Source organism: Taeniopygia guttata, chromosome 13 (genome assembly GCF_048771995.1).
Source record: "Taeniopygia guttata chromosome 13, bTaeGut7.mat, whole genome shotgun sequence".
NCBI lineage: Eukaryota > Metazoa > Chordata > Aves > Passeriformes > Estrildidae > Taeniopygia > Taeniopygia guttata.
The window spans coordinates 16,111,256-16,129,929 of NC_133038.1; the positions used below are offsets into that span (position 1 = coordinate 16,111,256).

Consider the following 18,674-nt stretch of genomic DNA (forward strand, 5'->3'; position numbering starts at 1 on the left):
CGCGGGGCCCCGGGGAGGGAGGTGGGAATAATGCTCCTTTCTGCTCTCTCCCCATTAGCAGCCCCCTCGGAGATCTGCCAGGGAAGCAGTTTGAATCCATCTCATCTGTGCCCTGTTAATTCCTTCTAATGCAAGTTTTAATCAAAATGTCAGGTGGAAGGAAGTCAAATGCCTCGGAGAGATCCGAGTGCGCTCTATCAACACAAGTGCCTCTCTGCCCCAGCCCGGTGATCCTGTCACACGCAGACAGAGCTCTGGGTGACAGCCCTGCTGGCCCTGCCACCAAGAGCTCTGGGTGACAGCCCTGCTGGCCCTGCCACCAAGAGCTCTGGGTGACAGCCCTGCTGGCCCTGCCACCAACGCTGGCTGCAGCTCCCGAGCCTGGGGACATCACATCACATCACTAGGTGGGTCTCCTCCCAGCGTTCCACGTGTGGATGGAAGCCCATGGGACACCAACAACCCCCCTGAGTGATGCCCTCACCAGCTTCTCCAAGCCTACACCCACCTTTCCTCCTCATTATCCAGGAAATTCCGCTCCCTGAGGAAAGGGAGGAGCCTTCTGTAACCTCAGCCACAATGCCCATCCCTGGAGGAGCCTCCAGTGTGGCCGTGGTGGAGCTCATGTGGCCCTGAGGGACAGGGGACAGTGATCCCTGAGGATGGGGAAGAGTTTTCAGGGCTGGATGAGGAGACTGGAGATGCTCAGCCCTGAGGAGATGCTCAGTCCATCCCAGGAGGAGCTTCCAGCATGACAATGGTGGAGACTCTGTGGAACTGAGGGACAGGGGACAGTGATCCCTGAGGAAAGGCCCCTGAGGAAGGGGATGAGCTTTTAAGTCTGGATGAGGAGACTGGAGATGCTCCACCCCCAGTGTCCATCCCAGGGGGACCTTCCAGTGTGGCAATGGTGGAGCTCACGTGGCCTTGAGGGACAAGGGACAGTGGGGATGGGGAAGAGCTTTCAGGGCTGGATGAGGAGATTGGAGATGCTCAGCCCCGTGTCCATCCCAGGAGGAGCTCCTAACCCTGAGCCCTGGGATGTGGGAGGACCAGGGCTCAGGGGCTTCCCCAGCTTGCAGGATCTTTCATCCTCCGTCACCATAAAGCCAGGCCAGATCTGCATTTGCAGCAGCCCACAGAAGCTGCCTCTGTTGTCTTATTTTTGTTATTTTTGAGAGGATATTTTAGCGCTGAGCACATTCCCTCCTGTTGCCATGGCAGCCGTGACAGGGGTTATATACCGTGAGAAAAATACCAAAATTAATGAGTGAGTGAAAGAGCAGCCAAGAGAAAAACAAGGTTAAAAAAAGAGTTAAAACAGTAATAAAAACAATCTCCCAATAATTTGGCAGCGAGCATCCCACAGGCAGGACGGGCGGCGCGCACGGGAGCCCTGTGGCTCCTCCCTGGAGCCCAGCTGGGGCTGGCTGCCCACAGCCCGTGGCCGGAGCATCACCGGGTCCGGGGGCTGCGCTGCCCCCACACCATCCCACCACCCTCCGGATGGGGCTGCGCCCACCCCGCTCCTTCCCCCGCAAACCTGCAGCCCTCGGTGACGCAGGAGGCGAGCGGAGGAGAAGTTCTTTAATGTGCTCATTTCCTCGCTTTTGGGTTTTGAGGATCTTTTTGTTTTTAATTGTAGAAACAAGCGGATTGTCAGAACATCTGTGTTATTAGCATTTGCTGCCCAAATCCGAGCTGCTGCTTCTCCCGCGGAGCCCAGAGCTGATGAGAGAACAGAGGAGCCTTTGAACTCCTTGCAGCAGACGGCAGCCAGGTTGCTGTGTGTGTGTGTTGGGGGGGGGTATTTATTCTCTTGTAAGGTTCATTTGCTCTCCGTGTTTTCCTTTCTTCTCGCTTTCCCAGAGATTTAGCTGGATGCTCTTCCCTCGCAGGCTTTGTTCTTCTGACAAGGCCCCACTGGCACCACGAAGCTGCTGCCTCTGTGTGATACCCAGCACGGGTACCTGGAGCAGCCCAGCACGGGGGACCGGAGCTCGGGGCAAGCCGGAGCCTCCAGCAGCAGCTCCGGGGGCGGTGGCACTGCCAGCCCTGGAGAGGCTCAGGGAATAACTCTGCAGACAGAGCTGCAGCCTGAGGGCTTCTTGTTGCTCAGACCGGCTCAGCTTTCTGGGAATGGTGAAGACAAGGTGAGGATGGGTGACTCATCTGGAGCTGGTGCACGTACAGGATGGATTCTTCCCTGTTAGGGGGGTGAGACACAGGTTGCCCAGAGGAGCTGTGGATGCTCCATCCCTGGAAGTGTTTAGGGCAAGTTTGGATGGGGCTTGGAGCACCATGGGATGGTGCAAGGTGTCCCTGCCAGACAAGGGTGGACTGAGATGGTCTTTGAGCTCCTTTCCAACCCAAACCATTCTGGGATTCTACAGTAATGCCCAGGAGAAGGAAGTACAGGGAATAGTGAGCTTCCTGTTTGTCAGAGGGCAAGGAGCACTGTGGGAGAGGCTTTCAAAGGCAGTGGGGTGGAGGAGGAAGGCAGAGATGGATGAGGCAGCCCTGGGATGCCAGATCAGCAGGGGCCTGGGCATGGTGTCCCCCCAGCTCCCAGGCCACAGGTGCTGCTGGCACTGCTCTGCCAGGCTGTTCCCCTGGGCTGCACAGAGGTGGTTTCTGGTGCCAGGATACTTTGCCCCTGCATTCCTAGAGCCTGGACCTGTCCCTCAGGAACATGTCTGAGCACAGGCTGAGGTGACAGTCACGGGTGTCCCACAAATCAGCGGCATCCAGTGATCCAGGTACGTGCCCGGCCCCCCGGCACTCCCTGTGCTGCTGCCCCTCGACTCCTTGGCTGCCCCGTGACTCTTGTGAAATGCAAACCTTTGGTCCCCAGCAATCTCTAAAGTTTGCTGTCCCTGCTCCACGGGCAGCTCTGGATCCACAGGGTCACTCTTGGTTTCTCCCTTTGCTCCAGCTCTCCGTCCCTCCAAGGAGGGCTGCCAGTTACTGATCCATCAAACCTCCCCTTGTCTCCGCAGAATTTCACTCCCTCTCCCTGCCCAGCTCACGCTGGATCAGCAAGGCACAGCCTGACAAACCCCACAGCTCCTCTCCCTGCCCCAAAGGTGGGCTGTGACCTTCCCTGGCTTCTCAATTCACATCTTCTGCTAAATTGGCTTCATGTGAATTGACACTCGGAAAAAAAAGCCCTGCACACAGACGCGGAGGAGCCGACATCTCTGGAGGAGCAGAAAGTCTGGGAGGAGAGCTGGGCTTTCCATCCTGAGGGATGTCTCGCCAGCCCCCTTTTCCTGCCTGGCGGGACGCAGCCCTGCCACGGCCTGAACCCGCTTGTTGCCAGGGAAATGCGGGGAGATCTGGGAGAAACCCCCGGCAATTTTGGGGGAAAAACGGGGTGATTTAGGGGGTGAGATAGAGCCGGGCTGCTCCGAGCGGGCAGGCGCAGCCTCTAGATGGTGCAGTCATGCAGCCGAGCTGAGCATGTGTGCAGCGAAGGGCGCTGCGCAACAGGTTGGCGTAGCTCAGCGGGGAGACGCGCTCCCATCCTCGCTGCGGCGGAGCGGGAAGGACTTTCCAGCATCCTGGCGAGAAATCCGCGCCGCAAGCGGCCCGGAAGGCGGGTGAGGGGCAGCGCTAAGGGCTGCGCGACCCTCGGAGGGGGCTGAGGGTTCCGGCAGGGTCGGGCTGCAGCTCCAGCCGCTGGCAGGGAGCGCGGCCGCTCCTTGCAGGAGCGCGGAGGCGGCGGAGGCGGCGAGGGGAGGAAGGGGCAGCCCCGGAACACGCTGTCCCCATGCCCTGGGGACTTCGCCTGGCCAGCCGAGGTGCCGGGGTGAGGAGGCAGATGAGGGAGAACAGCTCCTGAGAGCATCGCAAGGGCGCTGCGAGCCCGCGGCTGCTTTCGGGAGTCGCAGGTGCTCCGTGGGCGCTGCGCCCCGACTCCCCGCGCTGAATGAAGCCGTGATTCACCGAGGTGTGACGGCAGGCACGGCGGGCCCCGGCACCGCAGCCGGCTGGGCAGGGCTCGGGAGGGATGGGCACAGCGCCCGCTGAGCTCCGTCCCACGGAGGGACCCTCCCGGCTGCGCGGGGTTGTGGGGCTGTGAAGCGCCGGCTGGAAGAATAAATGAGCGAGTTAATGATTAAGAGTACCGAGCGGGGAGTGAGATGGGAGACCCGAGGAGCGGAGCGGAGGGGTCCCCGGGGTGAGGGGGCCCGGGGGGACCGCGGGAACCCCCGTTTTCCACGGGCACGGCGCTGGGCGCGGTGCCGGCAGCCCGGAGCCGGGCGGCTCTGCCCGGCAGCCGCTGCCCGCTCGTCCCGGCAGCCCGGCCGGGCTCGGGATCTGATAAGGAGCCGGAGCTCCACCTCCCCATGGTGGTGGTGGCGGCGAGAGGCGGAGGCAGCGGCGGGCGGGGGGGGGAAGGGGCCGTGCCTGCGCTGCGCTTCCCCTGCACATCCTCACACACACCGAGGGACGGAGGCGGGCACGGACCGAGCTGCCCACCGGGGCTGCCTCCAGCCTGAGCCGCCGCTCCGCCGGAGGAGCCGCAGCCCCGGCCCGGGGAGGGGGGCGGTTCCCGCGGGACATTTATATTTTTTACCCCCCCTCCCCCCTTTTTTTTTTATTTTTTCTTTTTTTAAATTATTTTTCTTCCCCCCCCCCCCCGCCCCCTTCCCCCCCGGTATTTTTTCCCATTTGTTTTTCATCGTGGATAACGCTCGAGAGGAGCCGGGGGGGTGGGGGGAGCGCGGTCCCTCCGGGAAGGAGGCGATGGAGACGCCGCGGGACCAGCGCGCAGGGGCTCGGCACGGAGCGCAGCGCCGGCACCATCCAAGTAAGAGCTGCGGCGGGGCCGGGACTCCCGCCCGCAGCCAGGCGGAGCCGCGGGGGGGTGCGGGATGCCCCGGCTCCGTGCGGGAGCGCGGGGCCGAGCGGCGGCGGGAGCGGCGCTGGCGAGCATCCCGCTGCCGAGCATCCCGCATCCCTCCGCTCCGCTCCGCGCGGGGCTGTGCGGGGCTCCGCGGCCAGCGGGGCGGCTCCCGCTCGTCCCCGGTCCCGCCCGGCGCTGCCACTTGTTGTGCGGCGCGGAGCGGAGCGCGGCCAGCCCCGCACGGCGCAGCGCAGGGCGGGCGGTGGGTGCGGGAGGGCGGCTGGGGCGGGGGGTGCGCGCGTGTTTCGGGGTGTTTATTTTTCCGCGTGGGGGTGGCCCTGGGTGCGATTCCCTCGTCCAGCCCTGGGTGTGTGCGCCCGCGGTGTGCGCGGCTGCGTGGAAGCCGCAGAAGTTGCGGGTGAGCCGGGAGCCGGCTGGGAGAGGGGCTGTGCGTGAGCCGGAGCGGCGGGGGCCGTGGCGGGGTGTCCGCGTGGGGTGCGTGTGACACCGGGGTGCGGGGACGCGAGTGGGGTGAGCGTGTCTGTGTGCGGAGCTGTGTGTGTGACGGGGTTTGCGTGCGAGCTCCGAGTGTGTCAGCGGGCTCCGAGTGTGTCAGTGAGCTCCGAGTGTGTCAGTGAGCTCCGAGTGTGTCAGTGGGCTCCGAGTGTGTCAGTGGGCTCCGAGTGTGTCAGTGGGCTCCAAGTGTGTCAGTGGGCTCCGAGTGTGTCCGCGGGCTGTGCGTGCCTGGCCGCGGACGATCCCTGTTTCCCGGTACGCGAGGCTGAGCGGCTCCCGTGGTTTTGTCACGGGTGTCTGCGTGCGTGTATCCGTGTGTGTGTGCGTGTCTCTGTGCGTGTCTCTGTGCGTGTGCGTGGGGCTGGCGGAGCCGCCTGGGGGAGCGGGGGTGGGGGGGCTCCGCTCCGCTCCGTGCCCGCAGAGGAGCCGGTGGCGGTCGGAGCCTCACCCGGGCAGCGCCGCGGGGACCGGGGAGCCTCGGCCGCGGCGGAGCCCGGCCTCCATCCTCCATCCTCCCTCCCAGCCGCCGCAGCCGGCAGCAGCCGCTCCCGCGGCGCCCTGTGAAGCCGGGGGGACCCTGTCCCCCTTGCCCAAGGTCCCCCCAACCCTCCCGGCTGCATCCCCGGGGCAGAGCCGCTCCCGCTGTGCCCGGCTCCCAGCGGCCCTGCCGGGGTGTCTCAAGCCCGCGACATTTATGTCTTCCCCCAGGGCTCCTCTCCAGCCGGGAGGGAGGGAACAGGAGCCCGGAGTGGCTGTGGGGGACCCACGGCTGGGAGCATTGGGGGTACCACTCCAGGGAGGCTCTGACAGGTCTCTGCCTCGCCGGCTGCCAGACTTGGGAGGGATGTGGAGAAGGCAGCAAGAGAAGGGAGGGCCCTCGGCTTTGCCGTCTTTTGATCACTGCTGAGCTGCTCAGGGATGATTTAGGGGTGACGCTGTTGCCAGGCCAGTGGGGTTCCTCCTCGCGGGGTGCTCTGGCTCCCGGCGCTCGGGCCCAGCCTGCAGAAACGCCGGGCAGCCGCAGTGGCAGCCGGAGCTGTGGAATACCCAGGATTCAGCCCATGCTGTCTTCAGCGCAGGACTGACCATCAGCGGCTGTTTTCTCGGCTAACACGACCCCTGATCTCGGCGCGGAGCTGGGCTGAGCTGTTTGCTGCTTGCTGGGATGTCGCTCCAGCTCCGGGTGTCGGAGCGGGGCTGGGGGGAGCACGCAGGGGGATTAGCACTTGTGTGCTCAGTGCAGGCTTTGGAGAGACTTGTAAGCCGTGGCTCCGAGCCACGCAATCAGCCGCTGGGAGCGAGGAGAGGATGGACTTTGGTGCCCATTCCCGAAGCGGTGCTGCCTCCCGTGGAACGGGGCCAGCAGGCTGTGGGAATCACAGGGAGCACAGGCTTGTTCAAGCAGTTGCTTAAATTCGCGGCGCTTTATAACCTCTCTCTCATTAAGGCTTGTTTTTTTTGGTTTTGTTTTTTTTTTTTTTTTTTTGGTGGGGATGGCTGAATTCTGTCGGATTTTGCATGCCACTGTCCTCCGAGAGCTTCCCAGTCATGCATTAAGCAGCGTGACTAACGCCTCTCTCATGTGGTTCAGTCTCTCTCACACACTCCCCGTAGGGAGAATTGTGTGTGCGGAGGAATAGTTGTTTTGGGAGGGGCTTTTATTTTTAAGTGCTCTGTGCTTTGCCAGCAGGTTGGAAAAAGGTGCCTGGCACCAGAGAAGAAAGTGTGGGATGGTCCTTAGATCCCATGGGAAAATAGCCTGGTGCCTTGGACTGGCCCCTGGGAAGCCTGTGTCTCCTGCACAGACGTGCTTGTGGAGGCTTCCTCCTACTTCTCCTCCTCCTCCTCCTCACGCCCAGCTCTGGGCTCTCACGTCTGTGCCGTGTCATTCGCACCCCTGGGTGCTGAGCAGGATTCATGACCCTGCTGATTCCTTATCCTGCAGAGCCCAGGGCCCCTCGAGCCTTCCAGCAGTGCCCTTTGGGCTCTCAGTCCCTCTCCTCTCATCTCCCTGCTCTGCAGGGTGCCTTCCTTCACCTGCAGGAATGGGGCTTGGGCTCAGATTCCAGCCCTGCTTTTGGAGCAGAAATCCTGGGCACCTTTGGGTGACACCCTTCCTCCTCCAGGCTGGCACAGGGCTCCTGGCATTTCCAGCTGCTGGGCCCTCCCTCCCAGCTCCCTCAGCCGTGTGAGACATCAGCACTGCCTTGAGACTTTTCCCTTTCCTGGTGATCTTTCACCTCGAACCAGGGCTTAGTCAGGACGTGGCTACGTCACCAGCAGCCGGGCCCAGCCCGGTGCAAACAGCCCAGCTGCGGGCACGGTGCCTCTCCCAGCCCGGGCATCCTCCAGGAGCCCTTTCCCAACAGCTGGAGCTGCCCATCTTCCCTGTCCTCACTCAGAGCTGTCCCCAGTGCCAGCGCAGGCCTGGGGGCAGGTTCACCCCATGGAGGCAGCTGAGTGAGGGGGTCTGGTGTGAGCAGACACGAGTGTGACCCAGATGCCGGTGCCCCCGCACGGGTGACATCACACACAGCTAGGGCATGCGCACACGCGGGCACACGCGTTGTGTGGGGCACACACGCGTTGTGTGGGGCGCACACACAAGCAGCAGTGCGAGCTCACACCTGGGGCACAGCCCAGAGAGGGCAGGGATGTGCTCCTTTCCCTGTGTGACACAGCTGCACACCCTGCTAGGGCACAGGTGTGACGTCCATGCCTCTCCCTATGGACACACGGCCGTGCTCCGGGCAGGTGCACACCCCTGGAACGCTCACGGTGCACACCCAGCACAGACACACACACACGTGTGAGCACACACTGCTGGTGCAAAAATCTGTTCTGTGTCTGCTTGGCTCCTGACCTCCTCCATCCTCAGCCCAGTCCAGGGATGGAAGGTGTCCTGCTCTCTCCTCATCCCTTCCTCCTGGAGTCACACATCCCAGCACTGGTGTGGCAGCTCTGCATGGCCTCAGCCAGCTGGGGATGGCTCTGCTCTGCACAAAGAAAGTGGCAAGACAAGGCAGCAGAGGCAAGCTTGGCTTCAGGGCCACAGTCTCCTCTCCAGGCAGGGAGATGTATTTTCACTGCAGAGGCAGAGCTCATCCCGTCCATGTCCCCATGTCCAGGGGGAAGCAGAGGGGTGGAGGGACAGGAGCTGTTGGCTTGTGGGATGTGCCAAGGAGGACAGTGCAGGGTGTTCCGCTTGCTGATGATCCGTTCCGTGCCAGGCTAAGCAGGAACTGGGCACTTGCAGTGTGGCAATTGCCTCCATTCCACAGAGGGGGATGGTGATGGGGCACTTGCCCATGGAGCGTTTGCTTGTCCTTGGGCACAGAGTATGGAGAGGGAGTGATGGGAACGGCGAGAGCAGGGTGATGCTGTGGGGCCTTGGCAGAGGTTTGTGGCTGTTAATTTTAGGGCACCCAATCCCTGGGTTGTTGGGTGCCAGTGAGCTGCGTTGAACCCCTTTATGCTCATGGCTCAGCAGAAGCCCCTGGACCCTGGAGGAGGAAAATGTGTTCCCAGAATGGAATCCCCGGAATGGGAAAGCTGGTGGCCAAGCACCGCACCAGACAGGGGCTTGGTGGCAGGGCATGTGGCTTGGCACTGGAGGGGACAGTCTGTGGGGCTGGTGGTGTTCCTGGCACGGTCTGGGCACTGTGTGGGCACTGTGTGGGCGCTGTGTGGGCACAGGGAAGGGGTGCCAATGGCAGGGGCAGTAGTGTGGGGGTGTCTCTGCAATGCAGGGGGGCAGCGCCGCTGCAGCAGCAGGATGGGCACTGGCACAGGGTGGGCACCCAGTGCGTGCCATGTCCCAGACTGGAGTGGGAGGGAACGGGAAGGAACAGTGTGTCTGCAGTGAGGAAGGGAACAGGAGCTGCTGGCGCAGGGTGTGGGGTTGCCTAGTGACTGTGCAGCGAGGGGGATGCTGTGCTGCCGTTGCAGTGCGCCGGGGCTGGGCACTGCCGGGGGCTGCCCGGGGGTTCCTGCACTGCAGACAGCTTGGGCAGACACCCGGTGTCCCTCTGCCTGCCGGGCCAGCGGGGCTGGCAGTGCTCCACGGGCAGTGCAGGAGGGATGATGCTCAGGGCCCTGCAGTGCCGGGTGGGTGGTGCCTCTGTACCTGGCAGTGTGAGGCTGGCAGTGCCACTGCGCTGGCAGTGCAGCAAGGGCAGCGCTGCTCTGCTCCTGCCACAGCGGTGCCCCACGGCCCTGCAGTGCTGCATGGGCGGCAGTCCTGCATTCCTGCAGTGTCCTGTGTCCCCGAAGTGATGGCTGCTGCTGTTCCTGCAGTGCAGGCAGTGATGGATGGGAGGGAGCTGGATGCTGGCAGTGCCCCGTGTCCCTGCAGTGCTGGGTGCATGGCAGCCCTGCATCCCTGCAGCCATCCATGGCCTTCTATCCCTGCATGGGCGGCAGCCCTGCATCCCTGCAGTGCCCTGTGTCCCTGGTGGGTGTCAGTTCTGTGTCGTTTCAATGTCCCATGTCCCTGCAGTGCCATATGGGTGTGAGCCCCACATCCCCTCAGTGCTGGATGGGTGTCAGCCCCACATCCCACAGTGCTGGATGGGTGTCAGCCCCACATCCCACAGTGCCGGATGGGTGTGAGCCCCACATCTCCTCAGTGCTGGATGGGTGTGAGCCCCACATCCCCTCAGTGCTGGATGGGTGTCAGCCCCACATCCCCTCAGTGCTGGATGGGTGTGAGCCCCACATCCCCTCAGTGCTGGATGGGTGTCAGCCCCACATCCCCTCAGTGCTGGATGGGTGTGAGCCCCACATCCCCTCAGTACTGGATGGGTGTCAGCCCCACATCCCCTCAGTGCTGGATGGGTGTCAGCCCCACATCCCCTCAGTGCTGGATTGTTGTGGGCCCCACATCCCCTCAGTGCTGGGTGTCAGTCCCACATCCCACAGTGCTGGATGGGTGTGAGCCCCACATCCCACAGTGCTGGATGGGTGTGACCCCCACATCCCCTCAGTGCTGGATGGGTGTCAGCCCCACATCCCCTCAGTGCTGGAATGGGATTTCAGCCCCACATCCCACAGTACTGGATGGGTGTGAGCCCCACATCCCCTCAGTGCCGGATGGGTGTGAGCCCCACATCCCACAGTACTGGATGGGTGTCAGCCCCACATCCCCTCAGTGCCGGATTGGTGTGACCCCCACATCCCCTCAGTGCTGGATGGGTGTGAGCCCCACATCCCACAGTACTGGATGGGTGTCAGCCCCACATCCCACAGTACTGGATGGGTGTCAGCCCCACATCCCCTCAGTGCTGGATGGGTGTCAGCCCCAGATCCCCACAGTGCTGGATGGGTATCAGCCCCACATCCCCTCAGTGCTGGATGGGTGTCAGCCCCACATCCCCTCAGTGCTGGATGGGTGTCAGCCCCACTTCCCACTTCCCAGGCAGAACTCTCCCTTTGGTGCTCCCGTTTCTGCAGTGCTGGCAGCTGTGTGCAGTGCCCGTGTGTCCCTGCCGTGCGTGGCAGGCAGTGCCCCTGCACTGGTGGCACACAATGCTTCTGTGTTTGGGTGCTGAGAAGCTGTCTCAGAGTCTGGCCGGCTCCCATCGGGTTGCTGGCAGCAGGCTGCCTGCAGTCCACCCTGTTAGTGTGCCTCGTTGGGTCTAATTACAGTCGGTGCGGTGACGAAGAGGGTGGACAGTGGCAGGAGTGGCTTCCTGCAAGTGGCAGGGCTGAGGTTTCAATGACAGGGTTACTCACTCCAGCAGGGCGTTGCAGGAACTTTGCAAGCTGGGACGGGTCCTTCAGGGCGCTGGAGGCTGCCAGGAGCCCCAGCAGCCCCTTCCTTCGGGAACTGTGCCAGGACCATGTGTGGGCCCACATGGCGCAGTGGGGTGAGCCAGGGAAGTGGGCTGGTCGCTAACCTCCGGTGTCTGTGTCTCCTCCAGCTCCCCTGCAGCGCAGGATGAACCCGCTGGCGTCCTGCCTGGGCCTGTGGCTCCTCTGCCAGCTCCCTGCCCTGGCCTCGGGGACACGTGCGGTCTACAAAGTGCAGGAGGAACAACCCCCCAACAGCCTCATAGGGAGCCTGGCCTCCGACTACGGCTTACCGGACATGGGGCACCTCTACAAGCTGGAAGTGGGGGCCCCGTACCTCCGTGTGGATGGCAAGACTGGGGACATCTACACCACAGAGACCTCCATCGACCGGGAGAGCCTGCGGGAATGCCAGCACCTCCTGCCTGGAGAGCCCTGCTTCCTGGAGTTCGAGGTGTCCATCACTAACCTGAACGCCAACAGCAGCCCACGCCTGCTCGAGGGGCAGATCGAGGTGCTCGATATCAATGACAACACCCCCAACTTCGCCTCGCCCGTCCTCACTCTCTCCATCCCTGAAAACACCAATGTTGGGACGCTCTTCCCTATCCCCCTGGCCATGGACCGGGACTCGGGCCCCAACGGCGTTGCCTCCTACGAGCTGATGGCTGGTCCGGAGGCGCAGGAGCTCTTTGGGCTGCAGGTGGCTGAGGACCAGGATGAGAAGCAGCCTCAGCTGATCGTCATGGGGAACCTGGACCGGGAGCAGTGGGACTCCTACGATCTGACCATCAAGGTGCAGGATGGGGGGAACCCCCCTCGGGCGAGCAGTGCCCTGCTCCGCATCACCATCCTGGACATGAACGACAACGCGCCCAAGTTCGAGAAGGCCCTGTACGAGGCAGAGCTCTCCGAAAACAGCCCTGTGGGGCACTCAGTCCTCCAGGTGAGTGTGGGGGACTCTTCTCCTCACCGTTTCCCCTCCTGCCTGGCTCAGGGACAACCCAGGAGCATTGACATGGCTGTGGTTCCTCCGGGGAGGAGGGAGGGCTTGGTGAAAGAGCCCGCAGTGTCACCCAGGGCCAGCGGGCAGGCAGGTCCCTGGGATATCACATCTGCCCAAGCGAGGTTGGAGAGGATGTGCAGGAAGGCACAGCTGGAGTGGGGCTGCAGGACACGGCTGAGGGGCAGGGAGCAGGGATCGGGGTTCCTGGGAGGGCTGGGACCTGGGGGCCACCGGGAGCCTGGCTTGGGGCCAGCGCGGTCTCAGTGCTGCCTGCAGACAAGACATAGACCCTTTCATGAGTTGCATTCCCTTGGCTGCTCCATGGAAACTCGGGAGGTGGGGACAGGGAGCATCCCTGCTGCCCGTGCGCGGGGCTGGCCATGGCTCCGGAGGTGCACTGCTGTCTGCAGGGAGCCAGGGCTCTGCCTGTCTCGGGCAGCGCTGCAAACTGGCCTGGAGAGCCCAGGGGGCTGGATCTTGGTGGATTTGGCTTGGAGGGGGCACTGAGATGATAGTAGTCGACATCTGTTTATCTGCAGCTGCCATCTTAATAAGCGGAGCGCGGCCAGCTCTCATCTGCCTGCTAATTCTGATGTGAATTTTTTAAGAATTCATTTTTCACTGTTAAGAGAATGGGAGTTGGAAGAAGATAAGGGAGCTGCATGGCCGGGAGGAGAATGGGCTGAGATGCCGCTGCTGCCATTGCTCAGCTTTTATCTTTCAGGGGGAAAATGACTTCCGCCTGTTTTGTGAGTGGAGGTAAAAGGTGGAATTTACATTTAACAACTTTCGTTCTCCATCCAAATCTGCTGAGCAAGATAACGGCGGAGCAGCAAATGGTGCAGAGAAGAGGTTGCTCAGAGAGCCGATTAGGGAGGCAAATGTTAGACAAACCTCATCTTCTTTAGAAAGCAAATAATAGGCGTAGAGGCAGGTTTATGGGGATGCAGAGCTCCTGGCGGGTGGGCAGGGATGGACGGTGCTGTGCAGGGCTCAGACAGCCCCAATCCCGGCGTGGCTGCATCCCTGGATGCCACGATGGAGCTGCTGCAGCTCCGCACATCGTTGCCTCACCCCTCGCCCTCACCTGAGCCAGGCAGCTGCTCCAGCCCCTCCTCGGGGGCACAGCTGGAGCTGTCCCTCCCTGCTGCTGGCTGGGTCTCAGCGGCACAGTTCCATGGTTCCGGAGCATTCCCTGCGTGCCGCGTGCCGGAGCTGGCTGGGAGGGGAGCGCAGCCAACCAGCCCAGCCGGTTTCTCCGGAAGATCGAGGCAGAGCCTCCGTGCCCGAGGGCGGCTCCCAGCTGCTCTGCCGGTCCCAGGCTCTTTGCCCCACAGTCCTTGGCCCCAGAAGAGGAAATCCTGGTTTTTCCCTCAGCTGTCCTCAGGGAAGGCCGTGGCGGTTTGCGGAGGGGCTCACTCCGCCGTGCCCTTGTCCTGCTCACTGATTGTCTCTCTGTCCCCCAGGTGAAAGCCAACGATTCGGATCAGGGCGCAAACGCCGAGATCGACTACTCCTTCCACCAGGCCTCGGACATGGTGCGGCGGCTGCTGCGCCTGGACCGCGCCACGGGGCTCATCACCGTGCAGGGCCCCATCGACCGTGAGGACATCGGCACCCTCAAGTTCTCCGTCATGGCCAAGGACAAGGGCGCCAACCCCAAGAGCGCCCGCACGCAGGTGGTGGTCACCATCAAGGACATGAACGATAACGCGCCCTCCATAGAGATCCGGGGCATAGGGTTGGTCACCCACCAGGATGGCATGGCCAACATCTCGGAGGACGTGCCAGTAGAGACAGCAGTGGCTCTGGTGCAGGTGTCTGACCGAGATGAGGGTGAAAATGCTGTGGTGACCTGCGTGGTGGCTGGTGACGTCCCATTCCAGCTGCGCCAGGCCAGTGAGACAGGGAGTGACAGCAAGAAGAAATACTTCCTGCAGACCACCACGCCGCTGGACTACGAGTCGGTGAAGGAGTACACGATTGAGATTGTGGCCGTGGACTCGGGGAACCCACCCCTCTCCAGCACCAACTCCTTGAAGGTGCAGGTGATGGACGTCAATGACAACGCCCCTGTCTTCAGCCAGAGCTTCACTGAGGTGGCCTTCCCTGAGAACAACGAGCCCGACGAGCTGGTCATGGAGGTGAGTGCCACTGACGCTGACAGCGGCTCCAACGCCAAGCTGGTTTATTCCCTGGTGACAGACCCCTCCTCCAAGGGCTCCTTCACCATTGACCCTGACTCCGGGGAGATCCGGGTGAAGGCGGTGCTGGACCGAGAGCAGCGGGAACGCTACGAGTTCTTGGTGGTGGCAGAAGATAAGGGCAGCCCCAGCAAGCAGGGCACAGCGTCTGTGGCCATCAACGTCATGGACAGGAATGACAACGACCCCAAGTTCATGCTGAGCGGCTACAACTTCTCAGTGATGGAGAACATGCCGCCCCTCAGCCCTGTGGGCATGGTGACGGTCATCGATGCTGACAAAGGAGAAAATGCCAGGATCCAGCTGTCAGTGGAGCAAGACAACGGGGATTTTGTCATCCAAAATGGCACTGGCACCATCCTCTCCAGCATCTCTTTCGATCGGGAGCAGCAGAGCACCTACACTTTCCGACTCAAGGCGGTGGACGGTGGGGATCCCCCCAGGTCTGCCTATGTGGGGGTGACCATCAACGTCTTGGATGAGAACGACAATGCCCCCTTCATCACTTCCCCTTCCAATGCCACCTACAAGCACATCCTGCCCCACACCAGCCCTGGCCAGCAGGTGAGCAAGGTCAAGGCAGAGGACATCGACTCGGGCATCAACGCCGAGCTGATCTACAGCATCACAGGAGGAAACCCCTTCGAGCTCTTCCAGATCTCCCCGCAGAGTGGAGATATCACTCTGGAGAAGGAGATCCTGCGCAAGCACCACGGCCTGCACCGCCTGGTCGTGCGCGTCAACGACAAGGGCAAGCCCTCGCGGCACGGCACGGCTCTGGTGCACTTCTACGTCAACGAGACGCTGGCCAACCGCACGCTGCTGGACACGCTGGTGGGGCACAGCCTGGACACCCCGCTGGACATCGACATCGCCGGTGACCCCGAGTACGAGCGCAGCAAGCAGCGGAGCAACATCCTCTTCGGAGTCATCGCTGGCATTGTGGCTGTCACCCTGGTCATCGTGCTGGTGGTCCTGGTGCGCTACTGCCGGCAGCGAGAGGCCAAGAGCGGCTACCAGGCGGGCAAGAAGGAGACCAAGGACCTGTATGCACCCAAGCAGGCCAGCAAGAGCGGGAAGAGTAAGAACAAGGTGAAGAAGAGCAAGTCTCCCAAGCCACCCAAGCCCACGGAGGATGAGGAGGAGACGGGGCTGCAGAAATCGCTCAAGTTCAACCTCATGAACGACTCGGTCAGCGACAGTCCCCGGATCCACCTGCCCCTGAACTACCCTCCTGGCAGCCCGGACCTGGGCCGCCACTACCGCTCCAACTCGCCACTGCCCTCCATCCAGCTGCAGCCTCAGTCACCCTCTGCCTCCAAGAAGCACCAAGTGGTGCAGGACCTGCCGGCCACCAACACCTTTGTTGGCACCGGGGACAACAACTCGACGGGCTCCGAGCAGTACTCGGACTACAGCTACCGCACCAACCCCCAGAAATACACCAACAAGCAGGTAGGAGAGCTCATCCTGAGGCCGGCAGCGGCGCCCCCGCTGCACCGGGGAGCCATCTGGACAGAGGTGTGGGAGTGAGCGTGGACTGGTCCCCAGCCCTGCTTGCGTGGCCCAGGGGGCTGGTGTTGGACTACCCTGGAGCCGAGGCGCAGAGCCTGGGCATGGTGCAGGGAGGGGATGGGGACGGTGTGAGGGAGGCCAAAAACTGTCTGAGCCCTTGTCAGAGCACCCGGGGCTGGGTCCTGGCGGTGCTGCCCGGGTGATGGTGATGCAAAGGGCACTGCATGTGTGTGGCTCTGCATGTGGGGCTCCGGGCAGGGAATGCCACCCGCCTGCGTCCGCTTTGGGGACCACTCTAAAAGCACCAAGGAGGGTGATGCCCACCCACCCATCCCTTCCTCCGCTTGGGCTGGCTCATGGGGAGGAGGGAATGGTCCTGCTCCTGCCACAGCCGGTTCCAGCCCTGCCCTGCTCCAGGGAGCAGTTGGGAAGGCTCTGGCCTCGCTGTTGCCAGCCCGGCTCTGCTGGTGCGGCTGAACCTGCCACCATCCCTGCACAGGGCGCCTCAAAGGGAGCTCTGCGCCTGCTGCGGCTGCCCAGGCAAGTGGGGCTGGGTGGAGGAGCAAAGCTCTGCCTTTTTCCCAGGCTCAGGCTCCGGCTTCCCCCAGGCTCGGGCCCTCTGCCACAGCCGGCACGGTGAAATCCGGGCTTAGCACAAGCACTGGGTCAGGAGCTGTGGCTCTGCGGGAGAGGATCTGCAGCTCCTGGTGGCACGGGAATGGCCCGTCCGTGTGGCAGGGCTGGGGCTGTGCTGGGGGCCAGGGGAGAGGGGCACGGAGGTCTCTGCTGCGGTCGGGTCACTGCTCTTGGTGTTGCCGGGGGGTTCTCTGCGTGCGGGGCAGGGCGGAGGCAGGTCTTGGCTGCTCGCTGGTGTGCACTGGAGCTTGGAGCTGAGCCACAAGGTCGTGGGCTGAGTGTGGAGCTTGCAGGACCCTCTTTCTCAGGCTGTCTGGCCACTTAGGAGCTTGCACCATGTTTCTGCTTTGGCACTTCTGTCCTTAACCAGTCAGGGAGGGAGAGGGGGAGCGAGTGCCTGTGGCTTTGTCTTCTTCCTGGGGCCCCATGGGTGAGGACCACCCACTCCCCCCCGTGCTGTACCCCCTGTGCCCCATGAGACCCCTGCCCCCTTCTTTGTACCCCAGTGAGCGGCAGGCTGGGCTCCTGCCGTGGGGCTGAGCTCAGCTGCCCTGTTGGATTTGACTTCAATAAAGTTTTCTATTTTTGACCGATTGTGCCTTATTTTCCCTGCTGCCCTGAAAAGGCTCTCCCAGCAATTTCCCAGGCATATTTTCCATGTCCTTGGCCACTGGAGCACTCAGGCCCTGTGGAGGCCAGAAGTGATGCTCACATGGGCTGGTCATCTCCACAAACCCTCCACCACAGCCCAGCATGGTCAGTCCAAAGGCCTCATGGTGCTGATTCTTCATGCCCAGGTTGACATGTCCCATGTCCAATCATTCCCTGCCCCTCTGAAGATGTTCCTCCAGGACAGGGTTCCCAACACCTGCACACACACACACACACACGCACACACACACACACACACACACACACACACACGTACGTGTGTGTGTGTGTGTGTGTGTGTGTGTGTGTGTGTGTGTGCAGTCTGAGCCACAACCCAGCCCACCCAGCTTTTATTCCATTTCACACCAACATCCTCCCTCAAAGCTTCTCCTGGTTGATCTCCACATCCTCCTGAGCCACACCCACGTCCCGCACCCAGAGCGTGGTGGAGCAGATCCCTGTGCCTGGCTAGCCTGACCCAAATCCCGCCGGCGCGGGCTGGCAGCCGCCGGCTCCCACCCGCCGCAGTGCTGCAACGAGGGCGCACGCGGTTGCAGATGGAGCCTTGGCATGTCAGCAGCGCCCAGATCCCGCTGCTCCCCCACCCTGGCAGGTGATGGGAAGGAGAGATCCTCTCAGGAAGTCTTGCTGGAGCCGGGTGGTCTTGCTCCCCATGCAGATGGCTCTGCCCTCTATGGGATTTCCTGGTGGGTTGGATGGGGGTGGTGCCAATGCCATGGAGCTTGCCTGGGGTCTTATCTCCAGCTGTTTGGAGAAAAGATGGACCCTCATAGGCAGGAGCAGTCCAACACCCCTCTCCCACCATCCCACTGTCCCATCTCATGGACCCCCCTCCCTCACCACCCATTCATTTTCTCCTGGTCTTTCTTCCAGACTGGGACACCATCCCTGCTCCATCACACCAGTTCACCTTGGCCTCCAGCAGCCTCACCGTGCTGCTGGGGCTGAGGAGCTCCGGCGCTGGGAGAGATTAGATCAGCCGGGGAAACCAGTGGTTCTGGCTGCGGTGGTTTGAGCCCTGTGCCAGCCTTGGCTCTCACAGCCTCCTCGTTTGTTTTGCTAACAGCATAAGGTTTTATCTTGCACCATCCAGGAAGTGTCTGGGCCTCCTGGGCAGGCAGGGCTGGGACCCGCAGGGAGAAGCGATGGCTGCAGAGGAGGAAAGGAGACACCAGCAACCACCTCAGTAACTGCTCCCCGCAGGGCTGGGCCGGGCAGTCTGGGGGCTTGGCTCAGCCCTGCTATCTGCTTCCCTTTGGGAACTTTCTGAGAGAAGTTTCCCTTCCTTCCTCGTCCTCGGCAGCTCTTTGATGAACGTGGGGTTAGAACTCCAGGCGCTGGCGTGGGGAGCGGCTCTTTCTTCTGCCTGGCTCCCAGGCCCCATCCTTTTTTACCAGGAGGAGATATTCTACATCTTTTCCCAAGAGCTGCCCTGGGTCTTCACAGCCCCCCACCAGCCGGGAAGGCAGCTGGAGTGGAGTGA

At 62.4% G+C, this 18,674-nt stretch overlaps 1 protein-coding gene across 5 annotated transcripts in view; it reads left to right on the forward strand.

The window, feature by feature from the left end:
- Positions 1 to 3,444: 3,444 nt before the first annotated feature.
- The window catches only part of PCDH1 (protocadherin 1), a 59,413-nt gene continuing 44,183 nt past the window's right edge, over positions 3,445 to 18,674 (forward strand). The window contains exons 1-3 of one of the 5 annotated variants that reach the window (XM_072935129.1): positions 3,445 to 3,602; positions 11,290 to 12,104; positions 13,631 to 15,823. In XM_072935129.1, the coding sequence (XP_072791230.1) occupies positions 11,307 to 12,104; positions 13,631 to 15,823 (2,991 nt within the window). In that variant the 5' untranslated portion in view covers positions 3,445 to 3,602; positions 11,290 to 11,306. The other 4 variants (XM_030284225.4, XM_030284224.4, XM_030284223.4 and 1 more) reach the window with 4 other exon arrangements.